This window comes from Peromyscus californicus, unplaced genomic scaffold, assembly GCF_007827085.1.
Source record: "Peromyscus californicus insignis strain IS unplaced genomic scaffold, ASM782708v3 Scaffold_15__1_contigs__length_86483966, whole genome shotgun sequence".
NCBI lineage: Eukaryota > Metazoa > Chordata > Mammalia > Rodentia > Cricetidae > Peromyscus > Peromyscus californicus.
Genome location: NW_026294447.1, coordinates 52,689,216 through 52,705,879, shown reverse-complemented (window position 1 = coordinate 52,705,879; position 16,664 = coordinate 52,689,216). Strand labels below are relative to the sequence as shown.

At 47.7% G+C, this 16,664-nt stretch overlaps 1 protein-coding gene across 1 annotated transcript; it reads left to right on the top strand.

Annotated features, from left to right (window-relative positions):
- Nucleotides 1-620: 620 nt before the first annotated feature.
- Nucleotides 621-15,093, top strand: LOC128110629 (alpha-1-antiproteinase-like). The gene is given in 4 exon segments (XM_052738261.1): nucleotides 621-762; nucleotides 8,353-8,623; nucleotides 12,426-12,576; nucleotides 14,905-15,093. Coding segments are annotated over 4 exon segments (753 nt in total).
- Nucleotides 15,094-16,664: the final 1,571 nt, after the last annotated feature.

Below are 16,664 nucleotides of genomic sequence, written 5' to 3'. Positions count from 1 at the left end.
AGATGTGTCAGGGGCCAGGATACTCCAGGGGGCAGGATACTTCAGGAGGCCAGGATGCTCCAGGAGGCCAGGATGCTCCAGGAGGCCAGGATGCTCCAGGAGGCAGCTCTAGTCTTACCTTAAGGGGGACCTGGCCTGCAGGAAGGAACTTCATGGATTACCAGGAGAGGGTCCTTGGTCAGGTGAACTTGGAGAGCTTTGGATTAGTCTTCACTTAAGGACTTCTCAGAGCCTTTAAAATATTCCCATCCAAGTGGGAAAAAAGAATACAGTGTTCCCCAAGCTGTCCTGGCCATGGAGGCAACTACTGCAAACCACCTCCGGCTTCTCACTGGAGACAGTCAATGCTGTACTCGGGAGACAGAGGCAGGCAGATCTCTGAGTTCAAGGTCTACAGAGTGAGTTCCAGGACAGCCAGGGCTACACAGAGAAACCTTGTCTCAAAAAAGGTGGGTTTTTGTTGTTGTTGTTGTTGTTGTTGCTGTTGTTTTATTAAGTGTGGTGGAGGTGGGGGTGGCTCACTCTAGCAGTGATGAAGGGGAGTCCGATGGAAGCTAGACCAGAGAGAGTAGACCCCAGGGCTCCCATCATTGCACACATCTGTCCTTCTGCCTATGAGGATGTTCCCGGTGGTCAAAGACAGTGACACAAACGCCTTCAAAAGGCCCTCTGCTCCTGACATTCACAGCCTGCGGGGAAAGACCCTGATGTGGTGGGACCAGCTGACATTGTTGGTTCAGAATGACGTCACCACAGCATATGGTACCACTCTACTGCCCAGGACTGACTTCCTCCCTCCCAGGCATTACATGGAAGGCAACTGAGGTTCCAGAGATGAGGTGAATGATGGCACCATCCACGGAAGGTGGCGGCCAGGCCCCAGTTGCACAATCCCACATTAACTCAAGCCTGTTAATATTAACCTAGTCTCCAGGCTAGAGAGGCACCAACAGGTCCCAGTCACTACCCTCATGAGGTTGTTTTGTTCATTTTGTTGGCTAACTCACCTCACTCTCTCACTTGGCTTTCCACAACAATCCTGTTCAATCCTCCATAAATATATGGACTTTTATTTTATAGTGCTGGCGATAGAACCAGGGATTCTGCATTCTAGGCTATTTCTCTACTCCTGAGCTACATCTTCAGCCCAAAACATAGCTTTAATTTCTGCCTGCACGAGGGGATGGGCAGAAACTGGAAAACTGAGGGAGAGAGAAAATCCTGTAGAAAGAGCATGAGCTGTCAGCCCCAGGCTTGCCACAGAGTACCATCTTGAGTCCCTTTTAAGAACTGTGCCATCAGCCAGGCGGTGGTGGCGCACGCCTTTAATCCCAGCACTCGGGAGGCAGAGCCAGGCGGATCTCTGTGAGTTCGAGGCCAGCCTGGGCTACCAAGTGAGTTCCAGGAAAGGCGTAAAGCTACACAGAGAAACCCTGTCTCGAAAAACCAAAAAAAAAAAAAAAAGAACTGTGCCATCAAAACTACTCCTAAAAATACATTTCTTCCCCAGGGGGCGTTTGCTATGTTTGGACATCTTTTGAGGGAGATTGCTAGTTAATGTTCAGATTCAGTCAAGCAAGCAATCATCCATTGAGCCTCTCATACTGAGTAAGTTCACTCGGTCATCTTGCTCTATGTGTCCCCACAGACTGGTCCAGGATTACACACTGTGCTTTGTGTGGGGTTCGTAGGAACTCGGTGAATGATTCTGAATTATGGGGGTTTTGACTCTCTGCTGTCCTGTTGTTTGTTCAGAGGATTGTCCTGGATGTTGCCATGAGCTGACACAGGTCAGTGTGCACTCTGCATGGGTGCCCACTTTGGGTGGTCCACCATGGAGATACTTCAGCATTGTTAGACATTTGGAAATTTTCATAATAATATGACATCCCTTATTGTGCTACACATTGACAGACAGATGCTGCTGTGGGTTGAATTACATTTCATATGTGGAGGTTCTAACATCCAGTAACACAGAACGAGACCATATTTTGGAACCAGGGTCTTCAGAGAGTCAATCAAGTGGAAATGAGGGCGTTGGGTGCATCTTAACCTAACTTGTATCCTTATAAAAGGGGACATTTGAGTGTGAAGGAATGGAGCTGGGTAACCCACTTGAACATAGAAAGGATACCATGTGAGGCTACTGAGAGGTCATCATAGATGTGAACATGAAGATGACCACCTGTCAGTCAGGGAGAGGTCTGGGCAGGGCTGGGGAATCAATTCTATCAATAGGATTTCTGGCCTCTGGAACTATGAAAGTAACGGAGTTGCTTCTGCCTGCTCTTCACAGGAGAAGGAACCCAGGGCTAACAGTGTCCTGATCAGAACTTGACACTTGAACTTGAGTATTCATGTGAGGATGGCATTCAGTAGAGTTTGAGGGAAGAAGGTTCCTCTTGCAAACGTGAGAACCTGGGAAGTGAGCATGTACTAATGTCTGCCTTGGGAGGAATGAAGGGACAGAGGAGTGTCATCCCTGGGATCTGAGGGGCAGCTCATGTCTGTCTGGTACTGAGGCAAGGAGCATAGAGTTTTTACCATTGCTGACTCACCCAATGGCATCTCCCAAACAAGGATATCCAAGAAAGGGGTTGGGGTCATTCCTGGAGCTAGCCATTCATGAGCTGTGTCTTGTTGGGTAATACTCTTGGACTCCTCTTTGCTGTTCACAAAGGCATGGGTACTCATAGTTCCTTCGAGGGTTTGGGGGAGGTTTTTAATACAGTACTACATCTAAAGCTCTAGGTATGCAGTAGGTGCTCAAGCAATGGGGGCAATCACGCTGAAACAATATGGAGATTAGCCAGGTGAGGTTCAGTAAACTGGCTCAAAGGCTTGTTTGTTCAATAAATAAGTGCAGGTGAAGGTCAGCAGCATGTGGGTGTACAAGTGTAGATTTCAGAATCAATATTCAGTTTCTATCTCAGATGTTTATCCCCATCGGACACACTGAGAATTGATTATGGCTCCCCACCAGTGCCCAGAGACAGCATGGTACAGTAGACAAAGTATTCGCTGGTATGGAGCATAAAATAAGATTCTAATTCTCATTTTGCCTCCAGTGGGGCAGACCTTGGTGAGGTCCAGGTTCTTCCGACCTGGACTTCCTCGTCTCCCAATGAGAGCGCTGGCCTCTAGGAATGGTGAGCACTGGTCTGTGTGCCAGGCCTGCTCTCACACCCATGGGACACATCACTGATCACCATGGCTCTATTTCTTCTCAGTTCAAACAGTTCCAGAATCCCTACCACAGTAATTCTCCAGGATGCACCACAGAGGACCCAAGATGGCAGCTTGGATGGAAACAACTTAGTGAGTTGCCCTAATGATCTCTAAAGTGCCTCCTAGGTGTTGGTTGTCCGAGTCTATTATTCTTTGCTGGAAATTGACTTCATTATGCATCTCCCAAGGTCTTTTCCTCTCTACCTCTATCCTCTTTCTCTCTCTGTTGTGTTTATGTGGGTACATGCACATGTATGTATACCTGGCAATGTGGAGGCCAGAGGTCGACAGCAGGTGTCTTCCTCAAGCAGTCTGCACCTTATTTTTTGAGAAGTGTTCTCTCACTGAACCTGAACCTGAACAACTCAGGTAGGCCAGTTGGCTGGTGAGCTCTAGAAATCCATCTGCCTCTGCCTTCTCCCAATACTGGGGTTCCAGGTGTGCATTACATCACCCAGCTTTGACACAGGTGCTGGGGATCTGACCTCAGGTCCTCATGCTGGCATGGCAAACACTCTACTGACTGAGCCTACCCTCACCCTCTCTCAAGGATTTTGTGTGGTGAATATTCAAGCCTATTTTCTGGGTGGGATCCTTCATAAAGACTTGCCCTGCTCTTCCTTCCCTCTCTGCCAACTTATGTATCTAGTGTCCTGTCTAGGACCAGAGTCCTATATCCTAGCGTACATCACCCAGATCCTTTTTGTGACTCCTGGATATCTAGACTAGTTTCAATAAGACTACCAGCCCACCATACTCAACATGGAAGTTGAGTCCCCTGAGTCATTCGTTAATGGTACAAACATCATCCAAACAAAACCTCCCTATGGGATCTAAAGATGAACCCCTTTTGGAAAGTGATTAGGACTAGATTAGGTCATTAGGGCAGAGCTCCCGTGACTGATGGTTTGTAAGAAGTAGGAGAGAGGCCAGACTGGCAGATATGAACATAGACTCCCTGCCGCATGATATCATTAGCTGCCTCACGACAATGACAGCAAGGAAGGTGTGTGCAGAATGGAACCAACGCCAGCAGCATGTCCCTGAAGCCTCACATCAGTGAACTAAGCAATCCTCTTTTTTTAAATCAAGCTAACCTGCCCCAGGTATTTCATTATGATCATGTTTATGCAACATCTCCGAGTGGGATTTGTACAGATATTTCACACGCCTTTTGCCCATTTCCAAGTCATGGTTAGAAGATCACAGTGCTCACCCACAGACAGAGAGAGTCCAAGATGTGCTCTCAGCCCTGTCTGCTAGAAAGTGGGAGAGCCAATGACAATGACTGCCCATTCACCCTTAGAAAATTTGGCCAAAGAAACCCCAGGGTAAACTACTAAACCAAAGAAAGAACAGCTCTGTGTGTGTGTGTGTGTGTGTGTGTGTGTGTGTGTGTGTGTGTGAAGGACTCTCAGATCTAAGCTGGTGGCTATGAAACACATTCAGTTCTGTTCCTCTTCCAGCTTTTGAGACAACTCCAAAATGTGCTGGTTCCCATGAAGCTGCTCACTAGAGCAAAACATGACTCTAGGTGCCACAACGCCCAGCTCAGCCAGCTTGCCTCGGTTTCTCCAGGCTGTTTACTTTGAACAAATCACTCAAACTTTCCTGGGCTTACCTGCGAAATACAGTGACTGGCTCTTGTGGGAGTCCTCAAAGTGCATCCCTAGCAGACAAATGAGTCAAGAGGAGCTGCCCTCCCTGCTCAAAATATTGATCTGTTATTGCTTGTGCTTCTACACAGAGGAACAAAATACTGCTCATGCAGATCCTGGAGACACACAAAAGGGAGCAAAGATGATGAGCTGCAGAGATGCCATGGGAATACATGGGGCTGGGGAGCCACCGAGGGAACTATTCCACGTCACTGAGCCAGCATTTCCTGTACCTGCTTTCTGATTGTGAATGTCCTATCTTCCTTTGTGTTCAGCTTAGAGCCTCCTGGTGAAGAAGGCTTCATCTTAGTGAATGCTAGCTGAATTCTGAGATTCAAGGAGAACTAAAACAACTCAGGGTTCTGAGGCAGGCCAACATAGAAATGGGTAAGAACTTAGGACTCTACTTTGGGTCTGTCTATCTATCTATCTATCTATCTATCTATCTATCTATCTATCTATCTATCTATCTCCACTTCACAGCCTAGTTCTTTTACTTGCACTTAACACACACACAAATACACACACACACACACACACACACACACACACACACACACACACACACACACACACACATACACACACACACATACTGCTCCAAACAACTCACCTTTCAACCTCAGAACCCCAACTGCAATGAGTTACATGTACTCTCCAACAATAATAAATGTTTCTCTGCCCCAACAACAATCAAGTGTACCATTCAAGTACATCATTCCCAGTGTGGGTAGGAAAAATAGAAAGGCTGATCTGGCTTGAACTAGTTTTGGGTACATGTACAGTAAGGCAAATTGTGTCCTTATACCCTATTCACCATCTTATGTATGTACATACTTGGGCATGCATATAAAATCATACGCATATGGAGAGAAACATGAGCAGTAGGGAAAAAATGAATGCATGACCTAATCCACCAGTCAAATTAAAGAACCACCCAAACTAGACCCCTGAGTAACCAGCTCCATCCTCCTTTAGACCCCACAAAAAGAGACTCCAGTCGACAGTCTGGGGCCCCTGAGTACTCTTACTCCTGTGGCCCACTGTCAAACTTAATTGTGTGTCCCTCTATAATCTGCACAATGGTTTCTCTCCAGATAAAATTATTGTGTTGCTTTGCACACTCATGTGTCTTTGCACACTGGTGTGTGCCAACTTTCAATTCTTTGGCTAAGACAGCAAGAACCAGAAACATCTGGCCAAGAGTCTGACCACAAGGAATAGTTCTTTCATCCAGTCCAGAGGTGTTCACATGCCCTTACCACAGTCCCAGAAGTGTTTGAGGGTGGACACAGCAGGGACGCATGCTCCCAAATGATGCCTAGTTTATTGGAAAGAGTGACCTAGCCTGTTTTTCTCTAATCCCTTCTCAGTGTCCAGCCATGGTCAGACATAAGCAGGTGCTTCAGGTGGGAGTGGATGGAAGGCTGGCTGGGTGGATAGGATAGGATAGGAGAGAAGATGTCCCAGGGTACCCCTCTTCTTGCTTCTTGCCATGACCTCCTGCATGACCGTTTTCCACACTAAGCTGGCTCAGCAGTCATGTACCTCCAGGTTCCCCATGCACCAGTGAGCACTGCACTAAGGCTGAAACAGTTGCCCAAGGAGGGTACATGCTGTCCTTGCCATATGGCCATGACTGCCTGGACTGGCAAGAAATGTTTGCTTTCCCCTCACTCTTTTGTCTGGGGCAGCTGTGTGTATATCAGACTCACACTGTATGTCTTGTAAGTAAAACTTATTTTCCTCTGGCCTGAGGTCTGGGCCCTCAGAGCTCCTAGTCTGTCCCTGGTGATATGGCCCTCTAAATGATCAGAGACCACTGTTAGGGTCAGCTCCTAGAATACTCCAGCCTTGCAGGGGCAACCTATCACAGGGCCTGGAAGACTAGTTTTCAGAGGGTCTTATTTCAGAGGGACACCTGTTCTGAATGGGAGTGGCTGTGAAAGAGAAAACAAAGCTTCATTGTTGGGGACACAGGCTGTGTTAGAAACCTGGCTCTGCCACTAACTGGCTGTGAACACTGAGGAGGCTGCCTGACCTCCCTGGGCCCAAGTTTTGGCAGGGCTCAAGGGATTAAAAGACATATTGCTCAGAGTCCTCTCGATGACTTAAAGGACAAGACTATACTGAGTAGATTAGTGAGTAGGGGTTGAAAGAGTCATAGTGAGAATTCAAGAAGGAGGCATCCTGAGGTAGGTCACAGGGCAGGTAAGAGTAGGACACCGCCCCGCGTTGAAGGAGTGGAGAACATCTGGAAAGAGCTGGAGAAGGGCTTTCTTGGGTGGCTGAAGGATACTGGAGGGTGGCACTGCACCAACCAGGGAATGTAAGATGTACCAGCCTTCCTTCTCCTGCCAAACTCAAGAACAAGCCATTGGTTACAGAAGAGGTGGAGCCCAATCCCAAGACCTCAGACTCCAAGGGACAGTTTTGAGCTGCTAAAGGGAACAACTTGTTTCTGAGTTCACCCCTCGTTTCTCTCAGTAACTCTCATGACTTTCTGATTACTTTTCCCAAGACTGTGGGCTGCTTTGTGTGGAAGGGTGGGTTCTTCTGTAAAACACTCACTCTTGCCACCTTTTATCCGGTCAGGATTAAAGGCAAGAAAGTCAGCTTCCTAGTCCTCCCCAGTGTCTCTGGCCCCAGCTGGAGCTCCAAAGTTCAGTGTATCCATAGCACTGTTGGGCTCAGCCTAGCCCTGAAGAGCTGACCACCCAAGTCCTGATCAGAACCTCAGTTGTAGGGAAAGAAGCCAGAAACACAGCTCACAGGAGACTGAGCTGTATAACTTCTTGGCTCTAAGACCACAGGACTGCGTTCTAGTTGCTTCTGCAGAAACCCGGGGGAAAGGACACTCTCTGACTTGGTAGAGTTGCGCTATGATATTGAAACAGATGTATACAGGGTTCTACTTATAGTGCCTCACTGATGTCCACGGGTATCCTTAAGAGACCTATTACATCCACAGCTGACCCAGGCACTGGTTGACGCCTGCCCTCTCTGGCCTCATCCCTTACTCTCAGTCTCTTCCCTTCCCATTCTAGCTACACATCTTCCCTATGTCCCTCAAACAAGGCATTCTCACCACTGGACTGTTTCATGTGTCAATTTTTTCTCTTGAGAATGAATGTTCCTCCCCTGGCTGTTCTATGGCTTGTCCAATGCACTGTTAAGTCTTTAATCGGTATCACCTTCTAGGGTGTTACATGGATATGTAACTATCTCTTTTATTTCTCTCCTTAGTCAATATCCCCTTCCAGCTAATTGGCTTTCTTATCAATCATGTTGTTTATATTCCCTTACTTTGTAAGATCAGTATGAACAAGGATCTCTCACATGTGCCTGCATGGCTTACCACAAGGAATGTTCCTGGCATGTACAGCCTAGTGCCTCTCTGACAGACAAAGTATGATGTGTCTCAGATATGGCTGGCTCCTCTGATTCCTGTGCACTCTCTTGTCAGGCAAATGGAAATATCGCTTTAACCCGAAGCTCACAGAAATGAGGAACTTCTCAACAGATAAGGGGACCCAGGTCATGGTACCCATGATGCAGCGGGTAGACTGGTTCCAGTTACAGTATTTCCCCCACCTGCACAGCTATGTCCTCCAGCTGCCCTGCACCTGCAACGTCTCGGGTGTCTTCATTCTTCCAAATGAGGGAAAGTTTGAGGAGTGTGAGAAGGCACTATTGGAGGAGAGCTTTGACACGTGGATTTAGCCCTTACCACTGAGGTGAGGACTCAGCTATCCCCACCCTTCCGCAGTGCTACAAGACCTTTTCCATGGCCACCTTGGCTCTGGGCGAGAGGTCTTTGGGGCATGACATAGGATCTGGGACTTGGTCACACACTTATTATCAGACAGGATTCAGCCATTTACACCTTCCAAAGATGGGAAAAAATGCACAAAACAAAATCACCACCATCACTCATCACCACCGTCACCACCATCACCACCGTCACCATCATCACCACCATCACCATCATATCACCATCATCACCACCATCACCATCATCACCATCACCACCATCACCAACCATCATCATCACCACCATCACCACCATCACCATCATCACCACATCACCACCATCACCACCATCACCACCGTCACCATCATCACCACCATCACCATCATATCACCATCATCACCACCATCACCATCATCACCACCATCACCACCATCACCAACCATCATCATCACCACCATTACCACCATCACCAACCATCATCATCACCACCATAATCACCACCATCACCACCATCACCATCATCACCACATCACCACCATCACCATTATCACCATCATCACCACCATCATGATGGTATCAGCCCACTGCCTCTTTCTGTGAGAGATTTACAGTTCACAACAGTGTTTTGAAGCCCTGTGGAGTTATAAGCGAAGAGGGGAGGTGGGAAGGTGATTCAAGTGGTAAGTATTAGAACCAGAGTTAAACCCCCAAAACCTATGTGCAAAAGAGCTTGCAATCTTAGTACCAGGCCAATCTGATGGAGTCATTTTCTCAATCTCGGTTGAAGTTCCTCCTCCCAGATGACCCTTTGCTGTGTCCAGCTGACAAAAACCAAACAAAACACAAAACAAACTAACCCACACAGTGAGCTTCAGGCTGATGAGAGACCTGTCTCAAAAAGGGGGGAGGGGTGGAAAGATCCCAAGGAACAATGCTGCTGTGTCTCCCTTTGACTTCTACACATGTGTGCACGCACATGTGCACCTGTACACATGTACAAAGAGTGGAAGGAAGAGTGTGTCACTAAGAAGGCTGTGAGCAGCACTAACAATGCTGGGGAAACCTTGTTTGGATGCTTCCCTGCTGTGCCACTTATGAATGGATGACCTGTTAGTGACCCTACTGGGAACTAGAAGCTAGTCTCTCTACTGACTGCCTTGTCCAGAAGGAAAGTACTGACTTTCCAGCCACTCACTCATCTCTGCCCTGTTCTAACATCGCTGACTTTCCAGTCATTTGCCCATCTCTGCCCTGTTCTAACATCGGTTTGCTCATGTCTCTAAAATAAGAAAGAATGGGAAGAAAACAGGAATAACTGAATGCTTTAAAACAGTGGTTCTCAACCTTCCTAATGCTGCAATGCTTTAATACAGTTCCTCATGATGTGATGACCCCCAATCCATAAAATTATTTTCATTGTTATTTCATAACTGTAATTTTGCTACTGTTACAGGTTGTAATGTAAATATCTGTGTTTTGCGATGGTCTTAGGCAACCCCTGTGAAAGGGTCGTTCTATCCCCTGAAGGGTCATGACACACAGGTTGAGAACCTCTGCTATAAAGTCATGCTTTAACTATACAAAAATCTAGCCTGTGGCCAGCATCTCTTGCTTCTGGATGTTTGAGCTCTCAGGTACACCCCCAAACCCTTCAGGTTCCAGGGGATTGCATGCATGTGAAAGATGGAGAAGTCCTGGGCCAGGCAAGTCTTGCTGCTTCCAGATGGATCCCCCAGCTCCCCACCATGGCAAACCACTTATGTCTTTTCTGCCAAGCCCCGTCTGCACAGCTGTTCTATCTTCTGTGGGCTAGAGTCCTGAGCATCAAAGAATGCTTAGAAGTACCCATAGCCACGGTTCCTACCAGATGTCAGAAATGTCTCCATCCCTAGATATAACAACTAAATTGTCCTTAGTTGCTGCTATATGTCCCCTGACGGTTAGAGTTGGTCTTAGGTCTGAGACTTTGTTGCATTCAACACCTTCCTGGCAGGACAGAGAAAGAGCTAGCTTCATGGAGCTTAAGGTTGCATTCACCCTGACTGGACTTCTCCCACCTCAATGCCCCTCCTGTGGAAACAGCTGGGAGACTCACAGCTCATCCATGCTTTGTCCATCTGTGAAGGCATCTGAAGCTATTGTGAAGCTCCATTGGGCCAATGCCTGGGAGTCCAAGTGGAGGGAGATAGACTCCTGCTCTTGTGTTTCAAGCACTTCAAAGAAACCAGGAAGATTTGCTTTGGACACATGGTCATCTCTGGGTCTGTCCCACAATGCCTCCAATATGACTGCTGGGCATCAAATGTCCTTTTGAGTGCTTGATATTTAAAAAAAAAAAGTTTATTTCTTACTTTATCCTCCCTAACATAAGCAACAAGAAAATACTGTGTATATTTAAGGTGGGCAATATAATGTGCATGGGCATAGAGAAACACTGACCATACTCAGCCCAGTCATTGCCCCACACGGGACCCATTTTGCATGTGTGGCTGAAACACTTGGGAAGCCTCTACTTAGCAATTGCAACTACACAGTGCTTGCACTGTGCAGTGTAAACACCTCCAAGTCCAGGGCTGCATGGTGGAAATTCAGAAATATCCATCCCTCTTGAGCCAAGCAGCACCTCCCATTTCCTCTCCCCCAGCCCCTGACGGGCATTCTCTATGACCAGGAGTGAGACTCCTTTGGTCTCATGATCCAATGTGTGAACATATAAGTTCATCTGGTGTCCTTTTCAGACACAACAAGGAAACGTGGCACTTAGTCTGCCCTAGGACCTTTGAAGTCCAAAGGGCAGACAGAAAGAGGAAAGGAAGCGACGCCAAGCTGAAGCGCAGACAGACAGAATATTTTTGTTTCTGTCTGGATCAGGGCAGTTACAGCTTCTCTGAGAAGAAATACTATAGCTAAAGGACCCTCAGCTTTTAGAATCAGTGTGGCTTTGTGTCCCAACCTCCTGCATGCTCCATGACTAGCAGGGAGAACCAGGAGGTGAAGAATGAAACTCAGGTCAGCACTACTTCAGCAGGTGCTGGATGAGTTTGACCTCATGGTTTCGTTTTTCTTATACATTAAAACACAGTAAAACTTCAGGGAAAGATTTCCATGTGACAATTATCACAACAAAGCTTTAGACAAAGCTACGTAGAAACTCCACAGCAAAGTAGCAAAGCACTTGTGACCTTACAAGAATGAATTCTATTGGTTGGTGAACAGAGCTCAGGGCAAGGACCTAAGGAGGAAGGATTTGTAATGAGCATAAGGATAGATTCTATTGGTCGAGGAGCAAAATACATGGGACCTCTTTCATGAGGATGGGTTCTTTTTACTGAGAGATAAAGCTCAGAATTAGGGCCCAGGATTTGAGGGGATTTAGGAAGCCTGGCCCAGAGAATAGCACAAAGACCACCAGGTTGTTAAACAGCATCTACTCCAGCCTTCCAGGTGACCAGGTGACAGTCATTTCCTTAATTTGAAGAAGATAGGTCGGTGTGGTTAACAAGCTTCATTCCTCCAATGCTTGCTTTAAGCTGTGCCTGCTACAGCTTTGGACAAACTCATAGCTTCTTTGATCGCCCATCTCAGCTTCTGAGCAAGCCCTCTGACCACCTCCCAGCATTACCAAGAGGATGGAAGGAAATGGCCTTGAGGAGTCCCTGGTGCAGCCTGCCTGTTGCAGACATGCAGCATAGAGCTGCTCTTGTTTGTTCGTGGAGTTGGCAGGCTGGGGTGGATGATTAGGCAACATGATTTCAACTGTTTTCTTCCTTCATCTCCCTGAGCAGCAGGAGGCAGCTGTATTTCCCCAAATTCTCCGTTCCTGTTGCTCTTCGTCTGGAGCATTTCAGGTATGCTACCAGTAGCCTTAATCTGTTCTATGAACACATGGACCTCTCGGGAATTGCCCTGTCAAAGGCACCCCTGAAGGTCACCACGGTAGGTTAACACTCTGTGGCCAGGATCTTTATGCCATTAAGGTTCGTATGGTTCCCCTTCCCTAACTCATCCAGGGAAAGATAATGAGCACCCACAGGGCAGGACAAAATGGTGAATAACAACTCACTGTGTCCTGGGCCTGGCTATCCCGCAGAGATGGCTGGTCTGGGGAAATAAAATGGTGGGTTCTCAAGCTCACTCCCTGCTGTGGAGACAGCCAGGAGCTTGGGTGCTCCAATGCTGGGTGTGTCTATGCACCAGGGGGGCCTCATAACCCCAGGTGACATGAGGGCACCCTGTGATTACAAGAGTGTGGTGTCATTACAAAAATGGCTTGTGTCTACCCTGCGTCATCCCCACCACCACCACACTGCAGAGGTTAGCAAGTTAGGTTACAGCCGAATCCGGTGGGCAGGGGTGGAGTGGAGTCAAGTCACACAAGGGGGCTTTTCCTGGAACAGAGGGGGGGTATGCTAAATTACTGGCTGGCAAAGTTACAGGGGAAGTCCAAAGAACAGATGCTGGACCCACTGGCTAAATGGCCTGGCCTTCAGGTCACATGGGGCTTGAGGGCAATTGGGGGCTTTGGCAGGAATGACTGAATGGAATCTGAACCAGTGGAAAGAGAATGCTGCAGGCTACCCGAGAAATAAGCCAGTGAGTGACAGCAGAGGCAGGCTTCAAAGAAAAGGGTGGGAATGGAAAGAGAATCTGGAAAAGATTCATTTCTGGGGTGGAAATTCCAGGACTCAGTGACTTGAGATGGGGCAAATAACAAGAAAGCTATCCTTCTGGGAGGCATGGCAATGAACATGGTATAGGCAAAGGAGCATTGCAGAAGTACAAACAGTTGAGGCTAAAAGCACACTGCTTCCCAGAAAGCCAGGCTGCCTCTTGGCTAGGAGCAGAGAGAGAAAAACAGCCACAGTGTAAAGCCAGAGGTGGGGGGAGGGTTCAGACTGAGTGGAGAACAAGCCACAGTGTTCTAGAACTCTCAGAGATCCAGAATGAGTCTCCATTGTTGATGGGTCCTAACGGCTCCCTCAGGGGAGGGAGTGAGAAGGTGCAGTGTCAATGACACAGACACCGGGAGTCAGATGGAAGACAAACAGCAGACTTATTTATTTAATGCAGGGAAGGTCTTATATACCCTCCTCCCAGCACCCAGGCTGTGTCCTGACCTGGTGACATTGCGTGGTAGTCACCCCTCATTAGCTAGGCATGATCAGGACCTCTGACAGCACCTGTTGCTAGGCCCTCAGGCAGACTCCAGGTTGGCTCATAAGGAAGTACATTTTGTGCATGCCTCAGCAACTGGTTTGAGACAATTTCCTTGACTCTATGGGTGTGGGAGCCCGTTCTCGAGTTCCTCGTGGCTTTACCCAGCAGGTCCGCATAGAGAATGATTAGAACCATGGGCCTGAGTGCAGGTGTCTGAGATGGTCTGCACTTGGCTGTGCTGAGGGAAGAGGTCATTTGCTCCACCCCTTGGCATCTCTATAAAAACCCTGGGACAGAGACAGTCAGGGCCCTTTGGAATAGGTTCCAGGCCTTCTTGAGGCTATCCTTTATTTTCTATCTGTTTATCTCCGCAAGATTCTCCGCAATAAATCCTTCTAATATTTCCTGCTGCTCACACTCAAGAAAACTCTGGGGAGCTGTGGGTTTGGTGGGTAAATGCCCCACATATGGGCCTGTCCTACTATATGTCCACCCTTTTATTTTATTATCTGGGTGCTCAGTGAGAGTCAGAGTTGTTTGCTCTAGCCTTGTTGACCCCACCTCAGGCTCAGCAACTAGACTGTGCCTGTCTTATGTTGGCTTGCCAAACAAGCTCTTACCTGTCATTGACTATCAGCCCTCAAAGAGTGTCCATCCCTGTGGAGTCACCCCAAGTCAGGAGGATCAGGCCTTTTGAATTTCAGAAAGCTAGGCATGCATAGCCTCCTGTGGAGGACTATGAGTTGGATGTCTAAGAGTCATTAACACCTGAAGAGTTGCCTTAGTGGCATCCCATTGTTGCCTGATGTGCTGTAAGACACTTTAAAAGGAGAAAGACTAAAAGTACTACCATGCCAATCAAAACATAAGTGAGAATCCAGGAGGGATCAAATAGCCTTTTTATATTATGCCAAATCTTTTCAAAAAATAAAGAGTCAAAGTCTATAACCTCTGCAACATCATACACCTATCTCTAGCAGAACAGTGCCAGGCCTAGATTCTGGGCATCCTAGGCCCAACACAGATGGAGAGTCAGTGTGATGCTTGCTGAGGGAGGGGTTGACAGAGCTCCTGCTCCCTTAACACTGTGAACCTTTGTCTCCAAAGGCAATGCACAGGGTGGAGTTGACTGTAGATGAGGATGGAGCAGAAGAGGAAGACATTTCCAGTTTCCAGTCCCTCCCCAGGCCACTCCTCCTTTCCATCCACTTCAATAGGCCCTTCCTACTATTAATTCTGGAGGAGGCTGGCCACAATCTTCTCTTTATGGGGAAAGTGCTGAATCCTGGAAAATAGAAAACTGTCCAAAGCTTAGACAGTGGCTGGCCTATGAGGTTCACAGGAAGGCAGGGGGTGGGGCAGTGAGTCTGGCCTTCCTTTGCTCATGAATGTGTGGTTTGATAATCTGTGGAGTAAAATTGGCTACTCAAGGGGGCCTTGTGCAAAGAGGAAGACAGACACACAGGCTGAGCATCTGTGAGGGAGAGGTCCAGACCTCATGTCCTTTAAGAACCACAAAGGAAGGCACCAAGGGGAGAGTGGGGCTGAAGGCCCTGAATTCTGATTTAAGACCCTCACTATCTGGGTTGTAGTAGAGTTCTATTCCTTTGAAGATTGGTTCAATAAAACAGCAAATGAGAATGTTGTGAGTGGTGTTCTTGGATGAGCAGGCAGGGAAGGACTTGGAGACTCTGCTAAGAACAACCTGGGAGCATACTTATGAGACAGAAAGGTTAAGGTCATCCTTTCATTGCTGCTTGCTGGAATCTAGATGGCCCAGTGGCTCACAAGGGTGTCAGCTAAGCCTCTACTTCCTTGGCACATGGCTGAGAAGAAAAGCAAGCAGGGGATGTCTCTGGGTCACTTTGATGAAAGGAGTTACTGGAATTTAAGTTGTTTTGAAGGCCATCTTCATGCAGCAATCAGCTCTGCTCCTGTACACTCTTTCCGAGAGGGAACCATCCTCCATGAGGAAGATGTCTTCACACAAGTCATTAGAGTCAGCATCCATTAAGCACCAACTGTGTATAAAGTGCAGTCATAGGATTGAAAGACAAAAATGGAGGAGTGTCTCCAAATTCAAGAGCCCATTCCACAGGCACAGGACATGCCACCCTTCTGCAGCCATCATGGATGCATAGGCATGGGTTAACACTGTAACATATTGTCTTGATCTACAAACAGGATTCATGTTCTTACTGGCAGTTGTGTCAGATGGAGTTTTGAGAGGAATGGGTGAGCATCCCAGGGTTGGCAGTTTGCCTTACTGTGAGAGAGAGAAATGAGGTAGCTTTGCTGTCAGCTGATGCCAATAAGCAACAGCGAATGAGCAGCTCAAGTTGATAGGAACTTGTAGTGACTTCAAAAGTTCCTTCAGTCACCCACAGACACTGTCATACCACAGCTGCTGCCCCTCCTCCAAAGCCTCACATACTTCATGCTCCAGCTGGACGGAAACTCAGTAGTTGTGTCCTGCCTGGCATATTGCTGCCTGCTTAGCATACAGTTGCCTTCTTTCATTCCAGCTCATTCCATTTGTATGCAACTCCAACAACACTTCAGCCCCACCAGGATGCATAACCCATAGAGTTTTCTGGTTTCGCTTCCCCATCTTCCATCAGGTCCTCCTTGCTCGGTTAATGTCCATGATCAGTTCCATCCCAGCTCTTTTGCTCTTATCCCTGGCCAAAATCATCTAACTCCATGCTTGAGTCTCAGCTTTGGGAAGTGGCCAAAGACTGTGCACACTGATTACCTCACTGTACTCAGGACTGTCACCTCTGAGCCACCTTTGGGCTCAGGGTGGTGACTCTGCTCCTACATGCCTTTCACGATCCCACTGTCCACACTCATCCCACCCCCTCCCC